Source organism: Bubalus kerabau, chromosome 16 (assembly GCF_029407905.1).
Source record: "Bubalus kerabau isolate K-KA32 ecotype Philippines breed swamp buffalo chromosome 16, PCC_UOA_SB_1v2, whole genome shotgun sequence".
Taxonomy (NCBI): domain Eukaryota; kingdom Metazoa; phylum Chordata; class Mammalia; order Artiodactyla; family Bovidae; genus Bubalus; species Bubalus kerabau.
The window spans coordinates 57,464,591-57,481,288 of NC_073639.1; the positions used below are offsets into that span (position 1 = coordinate 57,464,591).

The 16,698-nt window shown below is 44.4% G+C and overlaps 1 protein-coding gene across 1 annotated transcript in view; it reads right to left on the reverse strand.

Annotated features, from left to right (window-relative positions):
- The window catches only part of CFAP251 (cilia and flagella associated protein 251), a 74,225-nt gene that overhangs the window by 15,592 nt on the left and 41,935 nt on the right, over positions 1 to 16,698 (reverse strand). The window contains exons 18-21 of the mRNA XM_055549953.1: positions 10,124 to 10,238; positions 8,925 to 9,088; positions 3,766 to 3,856; positions 3,402 to 3,545 (exon numbers count right to left, since the gene is read on the reverse strand). Of these exons, the coding sequence (XP_055405928.1) occupies positions 3,402 to 3,545; positions 3,766 to 3,856; positions 8,925 to 9,088; positions 10,124 to 10,238 (514 nt within the window). The remainder of the gene's footprint in view (positions 1 to 3,401; positions 3,546 to 3,765; positions 3,857 to 8,924; positions 9,089 to 10,123; positions 10,239 to 16,698) is intronic.

A 16,698-nucleotide genomic window follows, 5' to 3' on the forward strand; every position in this document is an offset into this window, starting at 1 on the left:
TCTGGCCACATACTTTTACAAAATGCACACTGGTCAAAAGACTTTAAAGGAGCTTAAAAGAGTCTCAGGTGTTTTTAAGGTGCTCATTCAAGACCCAACTTGGGTTTATGGGCTCTGAAAGTTCATTTCTCCAGACTCTATGTGGAGAATAAAAGTCATCTTCTAGTCACACTTGGAGAATTAAAAAAAGAGGTGACTCTGGGGAGGCCACTGAGGCCAAGGGAAATGACCAGGGTCATAGCTCACATCACTAAACCATGCTCAGACACCTAAGATGAACATCAAGTCTCAGCTGAGTTTCAGGAGTTATGTGTGATTGAGGGTGAGCTGTAAAAGGCTACATTTCTGAAAAAGTATTTGGCAACTGGGCCTTAAAGTTCTGATCTGGTAATTCTGGTAATATTACCTGATCTGGTAATTCTATTTCTAGGACTTTGACCGAGGAAAACAATCAGAGAAGTATAGAAACCATATGCAGAGATGTTCATCATAGCCATGTCTCTGACAGCCTAAATACTTCACACAACCTATGTGTCATCAACTGAGGAATGGATCAACTGAATATATGGACTTAAGAAAGCATGTTGTCGATAGCAGACCAAAAAGCTTATGCACAGGAGAAGAGATGACTGACAAAATGAAAAAGCAACCTATGGAATGGGAGAGAATATTCCCAAACCACACATCTGATAAGGGGTTGACACCTAAAATACATAAGGAACTCACAACCAATAGCAAAAAAACCAAATAACCCAATTTAAAAATAGGCAGAAGACTCGAGGGGATATCTTTCTAAAGAAGATATTCAAATGATCAACAAGTACATGAAAAGATGCTCACATCACTAACCATTAGGAAAATGCAAATCAGAAGCACAATGAGTTATCACCTTGTATCTGTCAGAACAGCTTTTATCAAAGAAAGAGAAAACCAGTGCTCACAAGGATGTGAAGTTAAATGGGAATTCTTTGCGTTGTTGGTGGGAATGCATAAAGAAAATATGGGCTGTGTCTGTGTGCATGATGGAACATTACTGGAATATTATCCAGCCATAAAGAAGAGGGAGTTCTTGCCATTTATGACAATGTGGATGGACCTTGAGGGCATTATGCTGAGTGAAATGTCAAACAGAGGAAGACAAATGATCTCAAATTGTATGTGAAATCTGAAAAAAAAAAAAACAAAATCAAACTCATAGAAACAGAAGACAGATTGGCGGTTGCCAGGGGAAGAAGGTGGAGAGTAGGAGAAATGGGTGAAAAGTGGTTAAAGGATATAAACTCCCAGGTATAAACAAGTCCTGGGGTTAGAAGGTACAACATAAGGACTCCAGTTAACAATACAAAGGACTTCCCTGGTGGTCCAGTGGTTAAGAATCCACCTTCAATGCAGAGGACACGGTTTCAACCCTGGTAAGGGAGCCAGATCCCACACGCTGCATCTGAAGACCCCACATGCCACTAAGACCCAGAGAAGCCAAATAAAAACACAGTACTGTATATTTGAAAGCTGCTAAAATAGATTTTAAAGTTCTCACCATACACAAAAAATGGTAACTCTGCAAGGTGATGGATGTGATATGTTAATTAACTGAGTGGTGGTGATCATTTTATAATATATATGTATACAAAACCACTATACTGAATACTTTAAATGAACACAATGTTATGTCAATCAGATCTTCATAAAGCCAGGGGTAAAAAAAACACATTTTCAAGTAATTTTCACCACATGCTCACAAAACAAGAGTTACTGAGAATCCTGTTGTATACATACATGTATACACATACTCTGTAAAATGCTGAGATATATGGCTTTCCTGGTGGCTCAGATGGTAAAGAATCCGCCTGCAATGCGGGAGACCTGGGTTCAATCCCTGGGTTGGGAAGATCCCCTGGAGGAGGGCATGGCCACCTACTCCAGTATTCTTGCCTGGAGAATCCCCATGGACAGAGGAGCCTGGTGGGCTGCAATCCATGGGGTCGAAAAGAGTCAGACACAACTGAGCGACTAAGCATGCATGCATTTGCTGATCTATACCTATATACACCATATAACAACAATTCTTTGTTAAAAATTTATATGTCTATATCCAAACAGAAAACAATAGATAGAAGTCCACCAAAATGTTAATAATGACTACCTCTGAGTCATTTCTCTTTTCTTCTTTACAGTTCTATTTTCTAAATCAAAGTAATAAAATTAAGCTATATCCTTTAAAAATCAAGTTTTCAGAGAACTGTTAATGAAATGGGAAATGTGTAGGACAATACTAAGTGAAAATATAGGATGAAAGTATATATCCAATATGGTACTCATTCATTTTTAAACATTATATATACATGCATTATATATAAATCAATCCAGGAAGATACCAATAACTGAAGTCTCCATGTAGTGGAATTACAAGTAATTATGTTCTTCATTTCACTTGTGTATCTTTTCCAAACTTTCTACAATCAGAATGTGCTAGCATTTTAAGTCAGAAAGAAAACCCAGTCAGTTGCTTTTTTTTTTTTTTGGCTGTTTGGCATGCAGGATCTTAGTTCCCCGGGCGATGGAACTCAAGCCCCCTGCAGTGGCAGTGTGGAGTCTTAACCACTGGACTGCCAGGGATATTCCAATCAGTTGCATTTTAAGCCACAGTTGCCATGAGGACCACTTCCTCTGGTCCTTGTTGGGAGCCCCTTGCATTTGGTGGTGAGCTGTGAGGTGCCAAGGAAGGGCTATATCTCCTGAGCTCCATCCCCAGCCCGGGATGAGCAGCCACCTCAAGGGCAGCCCATTCACACAGGCCAGGTGAACTGCAGCTACGCAGGGAAATGATCACAACAGTGAGCATCTACTGAGATCTTTCTATGCAGCCTACACTGTGCCAAGCGCTGTGCAGGCATTACCTCCCTGAACCCCATGAGGCTGGTCCTCATGCATCGAGGGCCCTTCTGTCTAATTCCGGAAAGGTGGCGCTAGTGGTAAAGAACCCGCCTGCCAGTGCAGGAGGAGGTAAGAGACACAGGCTGGATCCCTGAATTGGTAAGATCCCCTGGGGGACGGCATGGCAACCCACTCCAGTATTCTTGCCTGGAGAATCCCCATGGACAGAGAAGCCTGGCGGGCTACAGTCCATGGGGTTGCAGAGAGTTGGACGCGACTGAAGCAACTTAGCAGGCACGCATGCTCTCACCAACCACATCAAACTCTGGCAAGGAATCCGCCTGACAGGGGTATCTTTACGGTAAGTCTGTTTCTAAGCAATGCCTCAGCTATGCCCAGAACCTCCTTTCTGATCCATTTATGTAAGAATGGTGTTAGATTTTTACTTTGACCTATGATGACGGCTCCCTGAGGTCTTTTTTTTATAAATAACACGTCCTGCCTGCGCTTGTTTTCCTTCTACCTACCTCCCCTTCCGATGGGTAAAAGCCAATTGCTCTCATGACAAAAGGAAGCTCCGACAGGCAGATATGTTCCCACACCTTTCTGGTCTCCATTGTATCGATACCTTGACTACGGAGCTGAGAATAGTAAAAATAGTCTTCCAGCTCCTACGTGGAAATAAAGTGGAAACACAACATGCATTTTTGGCTTTAGTCTGAAGCAGCCATTAAGACTTCAAGGGCATTTTCTAGAAAGTACATTTTGAGCTCAGTGGGGAAAAGAGCTTTGGGAAAAATAAAAAAAAAGCAAGAAGGTTAACCCCGGGCACATTTGTTTTACAAACTTAACTAGATGTTACGGGCAAGTGTTTATTCTGAGGACAATTACCCTGTAGAATTTTCCTTCCCTGCCACCAGACACCAGACCATAGAACGGGGTCAGGTCTTCGCCCCCGAGAGAAACCGCTGCCTCCAGGGCACTAGAACAATAAAAGAAACATCGCTATTAGAGAGCACTCAGGCGGGAACGTGATGGCCCACAAGTCCTGCAGGCTGCAGACCTCTGAAGGGTATTACAGTGCGGATACAACTAGGGTCTCTGTAAACTTGCTAAGCAAATTCCCTCCAAAATGAAGCTGCAAATGGAAAATTCAATTCAAGTGTGGTACCCGGTGGCTTGGGGCCCCTGTCTTAAAGATGGTGATACTCTCTCAGATGACAGGGCAGGCGCCTGGCAATCTGTCTGCAATCTTTGGAGAAATCTTCTAGAGGAAGAGGAGGGTCCCCATGTGCTGAGCCCATGGACCACCCCCAGCAGAGCGGCCATGCTGTAACCTTAGATCTGAGTGTGACCAGAGCCAAGGGAATGGGATGTGGCACAGGTGGACGGCCAGCACTAATTGCTTCCATAAAAACTCAGGAGGCCACAAGGGACCCACGTTGGTCAGATAAAAATAGCCCTCTGCTCTCTAACACAGGGTCAGATTTTTCCAAAAATAGGCCCTTTAAGTGGAAAGAAAACCTACTTTTTATGTGAGGCTGACTCTGTCTCATACAAAATGCTAATATAAAATCATTTTAATAATCCACTGACTGGATTTCTGCTCATCAGACCACTAGCTTCTTTGGAGGATGATTAAGACACACTTTGTAGAGACTATGGTGGGGAAGAGGTTAAGTATACCGAATCTGGAGTGAAAGGGACATGCCTGTGAGCCCTGGCTCTGCCTACAGAGAGCAGGGTGATCATGGGCAAGTAACTTTACTACTCAGGGCCTCAGTTTCCTATTCTGAAAAATGGGAATAATTACAGGGTCTGCCTCACGAGACAGTTGTGAAAATTAAAGTGAATGCACATAAAGGATTGGACACGAAGTCCTTTGTTTTTCTCCTGTGATGAATCTTTGTTGAGGTGTGGAATTGAATTAGGAATATAGCATATGAATCCACAGCCTCACCACCTCACTCCATGCCTGGGGCAGTCCCTGAGCCCCTTGGAGCAAGTTTCCAGACCTGTACAACGGGGTTGTCAACAGTCCCTATGTCGCCAGATAGCTGTGAGGATAAATCAGGCAATGCATGGAAAGCACGGGACCCAGGACCTGGCCCAGGGTTATTAGTACTGTTGACCTGGGTCAACCTCCACCGTTCCTGCAGGAGTCAGCCACCAAACAGTCCTCAGTCCTCAGTCAGGACCCCGCACAAGCCCCACCCAAGCAGGATGCTGGTGGTCTGTGGAGCTGCTGTACTCTCCAGGTGGGCCTGGGCTCCAGGTGGGCCTGAGGCCCGTCTCCAGTTGGGCCCAGCCTTCACCCAACTCTTGGCTCTGACATTAGCCATCGAGGCAGGAGTCTGGCTAAGAGGGCGCCTGCTCTGAGGCTCCGAGGCCAGCCTCAGGCCCAATCCCAACAGGCATGGTTCTGAAGTAGGGCCAGTTTAAAGGCCCGATGTGACATGGAGGAGCCTGTCACCACCAGGAAAGCCCCAGGGAACAGGACCACTGAGCTCTGGATCCTATGGGAGCAGCTCTCCGCTGGTCAGAGCTGCAATACATCCCTGGCTCCCCAGCCACCGTCAGCTGATGGGAGAGCCAGAGGGACTGACTGGGCTTGTTCCACCAGAGCTGGGGGTTGAGCCTTCCCTCAACTCTGGTGTGAAATCTAGGAACCGTCAGAGGCCATGTTTCCAGCGAGTGATGAAACCTGCCTCTGCAGAGTGACAGCGGGTTACGGCAGAGGTGAGCAGAGAGCAAATGCAGAGGGTGGGCAGTCCTGGCTGCGGGAGCGGTGATCTGAGATCCCAGGACAGGACTGGTCCTAATGTCCCCTTTCTCCCTAAGTTGGGTTCTAACACTCGCCACAAAACAAGAGGTCATTGGGGAACAAAGGGGAGGCGCATTTACTGAGAATGCTCTTTCTACTGTGCCCAGGAATATAGTCAGTACTTTGGGGAATGAGCCAAAGCCGGAGAAGCTGTGAGACAGCAACCAACATAGAGCAGGTGCTCAGTAAAGGTTCCCTAGGGGAAGGGGAGGGGAGGCAGAGGGGAGGGGGAGGGGAGGGGGGATAGCAATGGTAGACATCACTATCCTCAAAACAGCTCTGGGGTCTTCCCTGGCTGTCCAGTGTTTAAGACTTCCAGCTTCTCCCACAGGGGGCTCAGGTTCAATCCCTAGTAGGGGAACTAAGATCCCACATGCCTTGAGGTGCAGCCAAATAAATATACTGCCAAGTGCAAAACGCAGGTGCAGATGGGTGCATATAGCATGCAATACGAATATATATATATATATTTATATTTGTATAAAGATATCGTGGAGGGAGAATTCTTTGGCTGTCCAGTGATTAGGGCTTGGCACTTCCACTGCATCTTAAGAGAGAGACATCAAAAACAAATAAATCAGCTCTGAACACAGTGGTAATATTCCCATTTTAACAGATGGAGAAACTGAGGCTCAAGGAAGGGAAGGAACTTGCCTCAGGTCAGCAAGTAGCAGGGGAGATGGGATTTGCATCTGGGTCTTTCTGGCACTTGTCTGAGCAAGACTGCAGGATGCCAGGTAGGCGTGAGGTTGAGCACAAAAATGGGGGATTTAAAAACAGATGCCTGACAAAGAGAGAAAAAGGGTGGCCTGCCACCCAAGATAGGGGAAGGGAAAGTAAGAGTGGGGGGCTCTGGGGGAAAGATGAAGGGAAGGGGTCTCCCAGGGGAAGTCTGAGACGCTGCAATGATAATTCGGGGGCCTAGGAGTTTGCTGGTTAAGACCATGTGAATGTGACAGGATTTATCACCTTCATTTTACCCTACAACTCACCATCAATAGACCTAGTAGGAAATTTCACCAGTTTACTTGTTTCGGGTTTTTACATTTCTTTCCATTAGTGAAGCACTGAACATATTAAAACACCAGAAGCAGTGATGAAGTGCTAATTAGTTTATAATGATCCTTTGTCCCCACAACAGATTAAATTGAAATTCTTGCAAGCCTGGATTCTGGCCATGTTCAGGAAAGCTACTGGAAAGCGAATGCTCTGTTTTTTTTTCTTAAATCTCTGCCATTCCAGATCTCAAGATGATTTGAGACAAGGACAAAAATGAAAAAAAAAAAAGGAAGATTCTGTCTTCCCACCAGGATGTCACTTGATCCCACCCATCCAGGTAACAGGCTATAGGTGTCAAAGGATTAAGCACCTCATGCTGGAGACGTGATGACTAAGTTCTTTTCAAGGGGAGAGTTCACCTTTAGCTTCTAAATCCCCAAAATCTGCCCTCCTAGGTGAGAACAGAAGTGAAGGTCAGAGTTGAAACTGCGATCTGAAACCCCCTCGAAGTTCCAAAGCGGATTTACCTGGCTGGTCTTGCTTCTATTCACGTGAATGCCATGGAAGAGGGATGTGCACTTGGCAGACGGTGGGGGGTATACTTTATTTTATGTTTTATTTAGTTTTGGCTGCAGTGGGTCTTTGTTGCTGTCGCGTGGGCTTTCTCTAGTTGCGGTGAGTTGGCTTCTCTTCTTGTGGAGCACCGGCTCTATGGCTTCAGTGGTTGCAGCACACAGGCTAAGCAGTTGTGGCACATGGGGCTTAGTTGCTCCATGGCATGTGGAATCTTCCCGGACCAGGGATCAAAACTGTGTCCCCTGCGTTGGCAGGTAGATTCTTATCCACTGTGCCACCAGGGAAGCCTAGGGGGTATTCTTTTACTGGGGGTATTCTTTTACCCAACAAACAAATTGGGTTTGTTCTTTTAGGAAGGTACCTTTCTCTGGGCTGTTTTTACCCAGCTCCTCATGGGACCCTGCCAGGAAGAGGGGCGTAGAGAAGGTGGTCAGGAAAGGAACTGGATCCACCCTGTGGCTATTCAATGAATTTGGAGAGATGAGAAGATTACTATAGTGGTAAACCTTCTTTTAAAAAAAAAAAATTATTATTTTTTGGCCGCACTGTTCATCATGTAGGATCTTTGTTCCCCAGCCAGGGATCGAACCTACAGCCCCTGCAATGGAAGCATGCAGTCCTAACCACTGGGCCGCCAGGGGAGTCCCTAACCTTTTTTAATAAGATCCTGCACTCCTAAGCAAATGCCTTTATAAGGAAGAAGAGATGAAAGGAAATCATTAATTTACTGAGTCTTTAGCTCAGCGCTGTGTGCTTTCCATAAGGATCGTATAAAAGTCCCTATTGTTGTCCCCTTCCCCACCCCTCCATTACACAGACAAGGAATCTAAAGATCAGAGATGCTAATCTCTGGGACCTAGGGCAGCCTAGATCCCACAGCCAGCAGACAGTAGTCTTCAGATTCAAACCCATGTCTCTCTGACCTCAAAGTCGATGTCTCTCCTATGCCCAATCATGGAACTCTTCAGCCTCGCCCTAGGCAGAAATTCGCAACTCAGGGCAGGGTGGTGAAAAGAGAAGACTGAAAATACACATTTCAGATAATACTCTTACTATTTCTGTAACACACATTTTGGAGATTCAGGCTTGATCTCTCTAGCTGGTGTGGATTTTCAGGCAACATAGTGAGAAGCATTTTGGGGGAAAGGGGCGTGGGTTCACGAGGTAGGATTACACGGCCTCGCCTGCAAATACCATGGGTCTCTGAGACAGAAGAGTAACCTTCTGCCCATTAATATGAACAAGTGTCTCAGGGAGCACCCCGAAGGCCATGCCTGAGTCTTGGCTGTCTTTATACCTGCAGGCCTACCACAGTGCGCAGGATGTTGTAGGGTGTTTTTGTTTTTATTTTTTCTAATATTTATTTATTTGTCTGAACCGGGATGTGGCAACTTTTATTTTTTTTTAGTTGCAGCATTTGGGATCTTCAGTTGCAGCATATGAACTCTTAGCTGTAGCATGTGGGATCTAGTTCCCTGACCAGCGATAGAACCTGGGCCCCCTGCATTGGGAGCATGGAGTCTCAGCCACTGGACCACCAGGCAAGTCCCGTCATAGGGGTTTAATACCTGTCTGCTGTTGCTGAGTGAAAAGAAGGGGTGTACACGTGACACCCTCCTTAGGGGGCCAAGCTTCGCACCGCAACACGCACCTTAAGTTGATTTCCCACTGCACCACTGACCGATCCTGCCCTCCTGCTGTGAAGGCATAGCAGCCGTCATAGGAAAGGGCCATGCCGGCCACCCCATTCGGGTGGCATATGAGGGCAGAGGTTTTATGTGGATTGCCATCAACTGGTAAGATCTGAAGTCCAACCTACAAAGGAAGAAAAGTGAAGTTGCTCAGTCGTGTTCAACTCTTTGCGACCCCATGGACTGTAGCCCACCAGGCTCCTCTGTCCATGTGACTCTCCAGGCAAGAATACTGGAGTGGGTTGCAATTTCCTTCTCCAGGGGATCTTCCTGATCCAGGATTCGAACCTGGGTCTCCTGCATTGCAGGCAGACACTTTAACCTCTGAGCCACCAGGGAAGACTGGTGAAAGGAAGAAGTAACTAGATATTCAGACTAAGATACCCAGGCCAAAGGCCAGACTTGGCACAGTGACCTGTCAGCTCCAGATCTGTTTATGTGAAGGACCTGTGGGTCTGGAATGCCTTCTCAGTGCGTGAGGGCTGCATTTCACGCATTTCACATGGCTGGGGCTTCACATACACTGCGCCCTGCAGGGTGGCCCCTTGGGAGAGAGATGCCTGGTTCTACCAGGGACACAGAAAGGAAACTTCCCTCCTACCTTCATGGTCAGATGTCCAGGCTTTTCCAGGATAATTATGGCATTTTATGATCTTATACTTTTCCATATGGATTTGTAGTTTTTGTTTTTGTTTTTTTTTTAGTTAATTTATTTATTTGGCTGTGCCACGTCTTAGTTTCAGTATGCAGGATCTTTAGTTGCTGCAATGTGAACTCTTAGTCACTGCAAGTGGGATCTAGTTCCCTCACCAGGGATCGAACCCGGGGCCCCTGAGTTGGGAGCTCACAGTCTTAGCCACTGGACCACCAGGGAAGTCCCTAGATTAGTCATTAAATGTACAACTAAGTGTAACTAACTTGTCTTCATAAGAAAAGGAAAGGAAAGGAAAAATCCTTTGGTGTACTTTGGGGAGTAGAGAAAACAAGGGAAGTCTCCTAAGAGTCATCCTCACTCAATGATGGCAGTTTGCAGTGTGGAGCAGGATGAGAGTCTCGGGCTTGGGGAAAGCCAGTGTTCTTAAGTCTGGTAACACCTGTGGCTATTTCCCACTGCAGATACGCGGTCACCTTAGTGGGGCAGAGGGCAAACCGCTGGCACCTTGTCTCTGTTAATAAACACCATGTAGCGCTTCTGCAGTTCCAGAGTGGATTTCACTGGGAGGATTTGTATCTGCTCGATGGGAGATCCGTACACTGGCCCGAGGAGTGTCTTCCTGCAAGAGAAAAAAAAGAAACGCGTTCTAAATTCCACAAATCTGAACGCAGGTTTTATGACTTGTTCCCTTTCACAATGCCTCATACGTTTTAAAGATCTTTCTTTTTTTGATGTGGATCATTTTAAAATTCTTTATTGAATTTGTTACACTATTGTTTCTGTTTTATGTTTTGGTGTTTTGGCAGCGAGACGTGGGATTTTCACTCCCCGACTAGGCATTGAACCCACATCCTCTGCAATGGAAGGCAAAGTCTTAACCACTGGACCATCAGGGAAGTCTACCCTATATGTTTTAAATTTTGAGTTTCTTGTCGCTTAACTAAGCCCTTCATTGTAAAGACCTCTCTCTCAACCGCTAATGGTGGCTGCAAATCAGGGGCGGCAGCTCCAGATGTTCCAGGGAAATTTCGCTTGTGAAGGATGCTCTTCCTGGCCGAGGCTCTGACTTTCCCCTTGACAGCTGAATGAAGGGAACATCATGCCTCGAGAACGCGTACACGAACAAGGGATGCAGAAAATGCTGCAAGGACGAGACGAGCATGGACAGGATGTGAGGAAACAGCCCCATCCTCCCAAGGTTGCCCAGGATCTTAGAGGGAGACCCCATCTAGTGTCCAGAAATCTGACAGCAGGTCTGAGAGCAACTCAAGGGTCCCCCAAAAACTCTGTGCATCACACTCTAATGAACTGCACCCCTATCATGGTCCGATTTCTGATTTCAGATTCTCTTATGGTAATTAGGAACCTGATCCGAGGTGAAGCTGCCATAAGTGACCTCAAGCCTGGAGCTGGCAAAACCTGAGCTGCAGGACCCCTCCCTCATACACGTACCTTCTGAGGCCTGGGAGGGGCCCTCGCCATTTTTAATTTATCCCTAATTATATATCTTTTTAATTTAAAAAATTATATATATTTGTTTATTAACCAATTAATTTATTTGGCTGCGTCAGGTCCCAGCTCATGGGATTTGTGTTGCGGCGCATGGACTCTCTAATTGTGGTATGCAGGCTCAGTGGTTCCGGTGAGTACTTAGTCCCTCCCAAGCATGTGGAAGTAAAAGAGGAGAGTGAAAAAGTTGGCTTAACGCTCAACATTCAGTAAACTAAGATCATGGCATCCGGTCCCATCACTTCATGGGAAATGGATGGGGAAACAGTGGAAACAGTGGCTGACTTTATTTTGGGGGGCTCCAAAATCACTGCAGATGGTGACTGCAGTCATGAAATTAAAAGACGCTTACTCCTTGGAAGGAAAGTTATGACCAACCTAGACAGCATATTAAAAAGCAGAGACATTACTTTGTCAACAAAGGTCCGTCTAGTCAAGGCTATGGTTTTTCCAGTGGTCATGTATGGATGTGAGAGTTGGACTATAAAGAAAGCTGAGTGCAGAAGAATTGATGCTTTTGAACTGTGGTGTTGGAGAAGACTCTTGAGAGTCCCTTGGACTGCAAGGAGATCCAACCAGTCCATCCTAAAGGAGATCAGTCCTGGGTGTTCATTGGAAGGACTGATGTTGAAGCTCAAATGCCAATACTTTGGCCACCGGATGCGAAGAGCTGACTCATTTGAAAAGACCCTGATGCTAGCAAAGATTGAGGGCAGGAGGAGAAGGGGACAACAGAGGATGAGATGGTTGGATGGCATCACTGCCTTGATGGACATGAGTTTGGGTAAACTCTGGGAGTTGGTGATGGACAGGGAGGCCTGGTGTGCTGTGGTTCATGGGGTCGCAGAGTCGGACACAACTGAGCGGCTGAACTGAACTAAACTGAAGCATGTGAGATCTTAGTTTCCCAACCAGGGATCCAACCTGCATCCCTGCATTGGAAGGCAGATTCTTAACCACTGGACCACCAGGGAAGTCTTTACATCTCCTTTTTAATAATAATAAAAAAAAGAGGACCCACAAATTCAAATACACTTCACATCCCACAAAACCTGAGTCTGCCCCTGAATAAGGCCAGTAGCTTTTTCATCTTATATTTTAAGCCCCTTGTTGTTTGGATATGTTTTCTCCCTGTATCTCCTGTACCCAGCCCGTATCTGGCGGGGACAGGAGACACTCTTTGTACAACTTTCTTGAGTACCTCTCTGTGCCAGGCACTGTGACAGGGGCTCGGGACTCAGAAATGAGTGAGAGGTAGTTACTGCCATTGAGCTCACAGCCTTGCAGGGACAACAGCTGTGGAAGCACCACGAAGGGAGAAGTGAGGTGACAAGCAAACACGTGGCATGGAGCCTGCACTGGGGAAGGAGAGATAAGACATCTAGCAGCAGACATCTGAGTTTGCAAAGGCAGGAAAAAACAGGGCAGTAACAGAAAAACAGGCAGTGGGAACAGGAACTCAAACACATGGGATGTGGACTACTGCTTGAAACCTGCAGAAACGGTAAAGGGGAAAGGAGTTGGGGGAGGAGGGTGAAGGAAGGTAAAACCGAGGTGGTGAGCATGGGCAAACTATGAAGGCAAACTTGACTGTGACCGATGGGCTGCAGGATGCAGGGGGGCCAGGCTGGATGATCCATGATCAGGCTCATATATGCAGAGAATTAGGTGAAGTGTCAAAAATACTAAGATAACCAGATGAGAGACAATGCATCAGCTAATTTTAAGTCATCTTTATCTAATCATTTGAGTAGAAATGTTTAAAGACCTTCCTCAGATATCATTGAGTAGGACTTCCCTGGTGGTCCAGCAGTAAGGACTCCATGCTTCTAATGCAGGGGGCCTGGTTCAGTCCCTGGTCAGGGAACTAGGATCCTGCATGCCATATGGTATGGCCAAACAAAATAAAAACCAGTATTATTTAACGGGTAGATGCAGGGAAGAGGATGGTTAAGAGCACAGACGCTGGTAAGAATCCCAGCTCTGACCCTTAAAAATTAGGGGCAAGTTGTAAAGAAACTAGAACCTTCGTATATGGCTGGCAGGAATGTGAAGTGGTGCAGCTGCTGTGGAAAACAGTCGGGCGGTTCCTCAAATGGTCCAACATACTTACCATATGATTCAGCAATTCCACTGCTAAGTCTGTATCCAAGAGAAATGAAACAGATGTCTACACAGAAACCTGTATACAAAGGTTTGTTGGAAGTTTGAAGAGTAGAGACAACCCAATTGACAGCTATGGATGGATAGACAAAACGTGGTCTGGCTATACAATGGAATACTACTTAGCCGTTAAAAGGGATGAAGCACTGACACAGACTACAACATGGTTGAACTTTGAAAACATGATGCTAAGAAGCCAGACATCAAAATCACATATCATATGATTCTATTTACATGAGGTATCCAGAACAGAAAAATCCATAGAGACAGAAAGTAGACTAGTAATTGCCAGGGATGGATAGTTGTGGTGGGGCGGGGGGTGGTCGGAGGGAAAGAAAGGGAATGGGGAATGATGGCTAGTGGGTTTGGGATATCTCCTTAGCGGGTAATGACAATGCTCTTGAATGGAATAGTGATGATGGTTACACAACCTTGTGAACATAGTAAGAAGCCACTGAAAATGGTAGATATCACAGTATATGAATTCCAGCTGAAATTACAAATAAGCAAAAGGAAAAGAGTTCAGCTATTCAACCCCTCTGGGCCTCAGGTTCCTTACTGGTAAAAAAGGGATCATGACAGTATTTTCTCCGTAAGACTATGCTGCTGCTGCTGCTGCTAAGTCGCTTCAGTCTTGTTCGACTTTGTGTGACCCCATAGACGGCAGCCCACCAGGCTCCTCCATCCCTGGGATTCTCCAGGCAAGAACACTGGAGTGGGTTGCCATTTTCTTCTGCAATGCATGAAAGTGAAAAGTGAAAGTGAAGTCGCTCAGTCGTGTCCGACCCTTAGCGATCCCATGGACTGTAGCCTACCAGGCTCCTCTGTCCAGGGATTTTCCAGGCAAGAGTACTGGAGTGGGGTGCCATTGCCCTCTCTTCCATAAGACTATAGTCAGCATTAAATAAGTTAATATATATATAAAGCACTTGGTACAGTTCAGGAGATAGTAGGATATTCAGCACATAGTAGGAGCTATGTAACTGCTACATAGTACTGCTGAACTTCTAACAATTTTATAAAATTAATGTCTTTTTCTTCTGATGGAAAACATTTTACATATTCATTGTGAAAATTTTCAAATATTTAGACAGAAAGTAGAAAAATCTACCCATAACTCTACATGGCTACACCCTTTATTCCAAGATAATCATGGGTAATAATTTGCTGTATACAACTTTATATATATTCTAGCCCACCTAATTACAATTTTAGATTAAAATATATAAGTTATATAAATATAATTTTATATGAAAATATATTCATGCTTCTTTGGCAGTTTACTTTATCTCATTTATGTCTTACAGATATTTCCATGTTACTATGCAGAGAGCTATCTTCTCTTTTTTTTTTCCTTTTTCTAAAAGCAGCATCATGTTTCAGCGTACTGACAAGCCATCATTTAACTAATCCCCTATTAATGGACATTTGGAGTGTTTCCATTTTTAAAAATATTTTCAAACAAGACATCCTTTTACTTATGCCTTGGCATCCTGTGCGAGTACTTCTGTGGGCTACATTCCTAGAAGTCAGAAGACAGGCTGTAATTTAATAGAGGGTAACAAATTGCTCTCCCAAAAGGTTGTCCCCATTTACACTACACCCCCCAACCCGGCCGCTAGCAGCCCGTTACAGCGTCTTACGACTTTGCCAACACTTGACGCTATCGATCATTTTTATCTTTGCTAATCTGATTTGTGAAAAATGATGTCTTCTTTTCATTTGCATCTTTGATGTACTGGTAAGCATCTGCTCATAGGTTTATTGGCCTTTTTCTCTGAACTGCCTCTTCGTGTTCTTTCAAATATTTTTAAATGCATTTTAAAATTCTTTTGGATTTATCATCAAAAGGCAATTCCTTCCCAATTAAGTTATGGTTACAGGGCTTTATTATTCCTACAACTTAAAAGATGCTTTATGCCAGGGGTTTTACTTTGGAATGATGAGAATGTTTTAAAACTAGATGGAGGTAGGTGGTGAAAGGACTGAATACCACTGAATTGTTCACTTTACAATGGTTGGTTTTACATCATGTGAATTTTGCCTTAATAAACTATTTTTTAAGAAAGATGCTTTATACTAATTTCCAATTGCTCTTCAATGGCATAAACGCCTGATTTCATGGCTCTAAATGAAAACATTAATTCGAAAAGATATACACACCCCTATATTCACTGCAGCATTATTTACAATAGCTAAGATGAGGAGGAAACCTACATGTCCATCAATAGATGAATGGATAAAGAAGATGTAGTGCATATATCCGATGGAATATAAATCTTGTCATTTGTGATAACATGGGTGGACCTGAAGGGTATTACGCTTAGTGAAATAAGTCAGACAGAGAATGGTAAATACTGTATGATTTGAGTTATATATGGAAGCTAAAAAAAAAACAAAACAAGTGAACAAATATAACAAAATAGGAACAGAATTATAGATACAGAGAACAAACAGGTGGTTGCCAGAGGGGAGGAGGGTTGTGGGGGAGGAAAGAAATAGGAGCGGGAAATAAAGCGGTCCAAACTTCCAGTTACAAAATAAATGAGTCCCAGTTATGAAATGTACAATGCAGAGAATATAGTCAATAACTATGTAATATCCTTGTATGACAACATATTGTTGTGATCATCTTGAAATATATAGAAGTAGGAATAAATGCATAGAAGCACTATGTTGTGTAACAAGAAATAATATAGTGTCATAGGTCAGTTATACTTCGAAAACAAACAAAGAAACTCATAGAAAAAGGGACCAGATTTGTGGTTATCAGAGGGCAGGGGTTGGGGGGAGGGGGAGTTGGATTAAGGTAGGCAAAAGCCACGAACTTTCAGTTGTATGAAAAATAAGCACTAGGGGTGTAATGTATAACACGATAAATATAGTTAAGACTACTGCATGTTACAGATGAGAGTTGTTAAGAGAATAAATCCTAAGAGTTCTCATAACAAGGAAAAAATGTTTTACTCTTTCTTTAATTTTGTAGCTACAGGAGAGGACGGATGTTCACTAAACTTCCTGTAACAGCACTTCATGATGTATGTAAGTCAAATCATTACGCTGTACACCTTAAACTTATATAGTGCTGTATGTCAGTTATATCTCAATTAAACTGGAATAAAAAATAACAGCAACAATAAAGGCAACAGGTGGAAATATTTTTTAAAACAAGAAAGATGCTCTATACCAATTTCCCATTGATCTTCAATGGCAGAACCTCCTAACTGCTCAGCTTTGAGTTTTCATTACTAACTGTGAGGAGGAACTCCAAGTCTGGGCAGCTCCATCCCCCAGCCACCTGCTCAGCCAACTCGGAGCTTCTCAGAACTGGGCACATCTATGGGACATTCTTTACTTTTAATGTTTATTTATTTGGCTGCGCTGGTTCTTAATTGTGGCATGGAGGA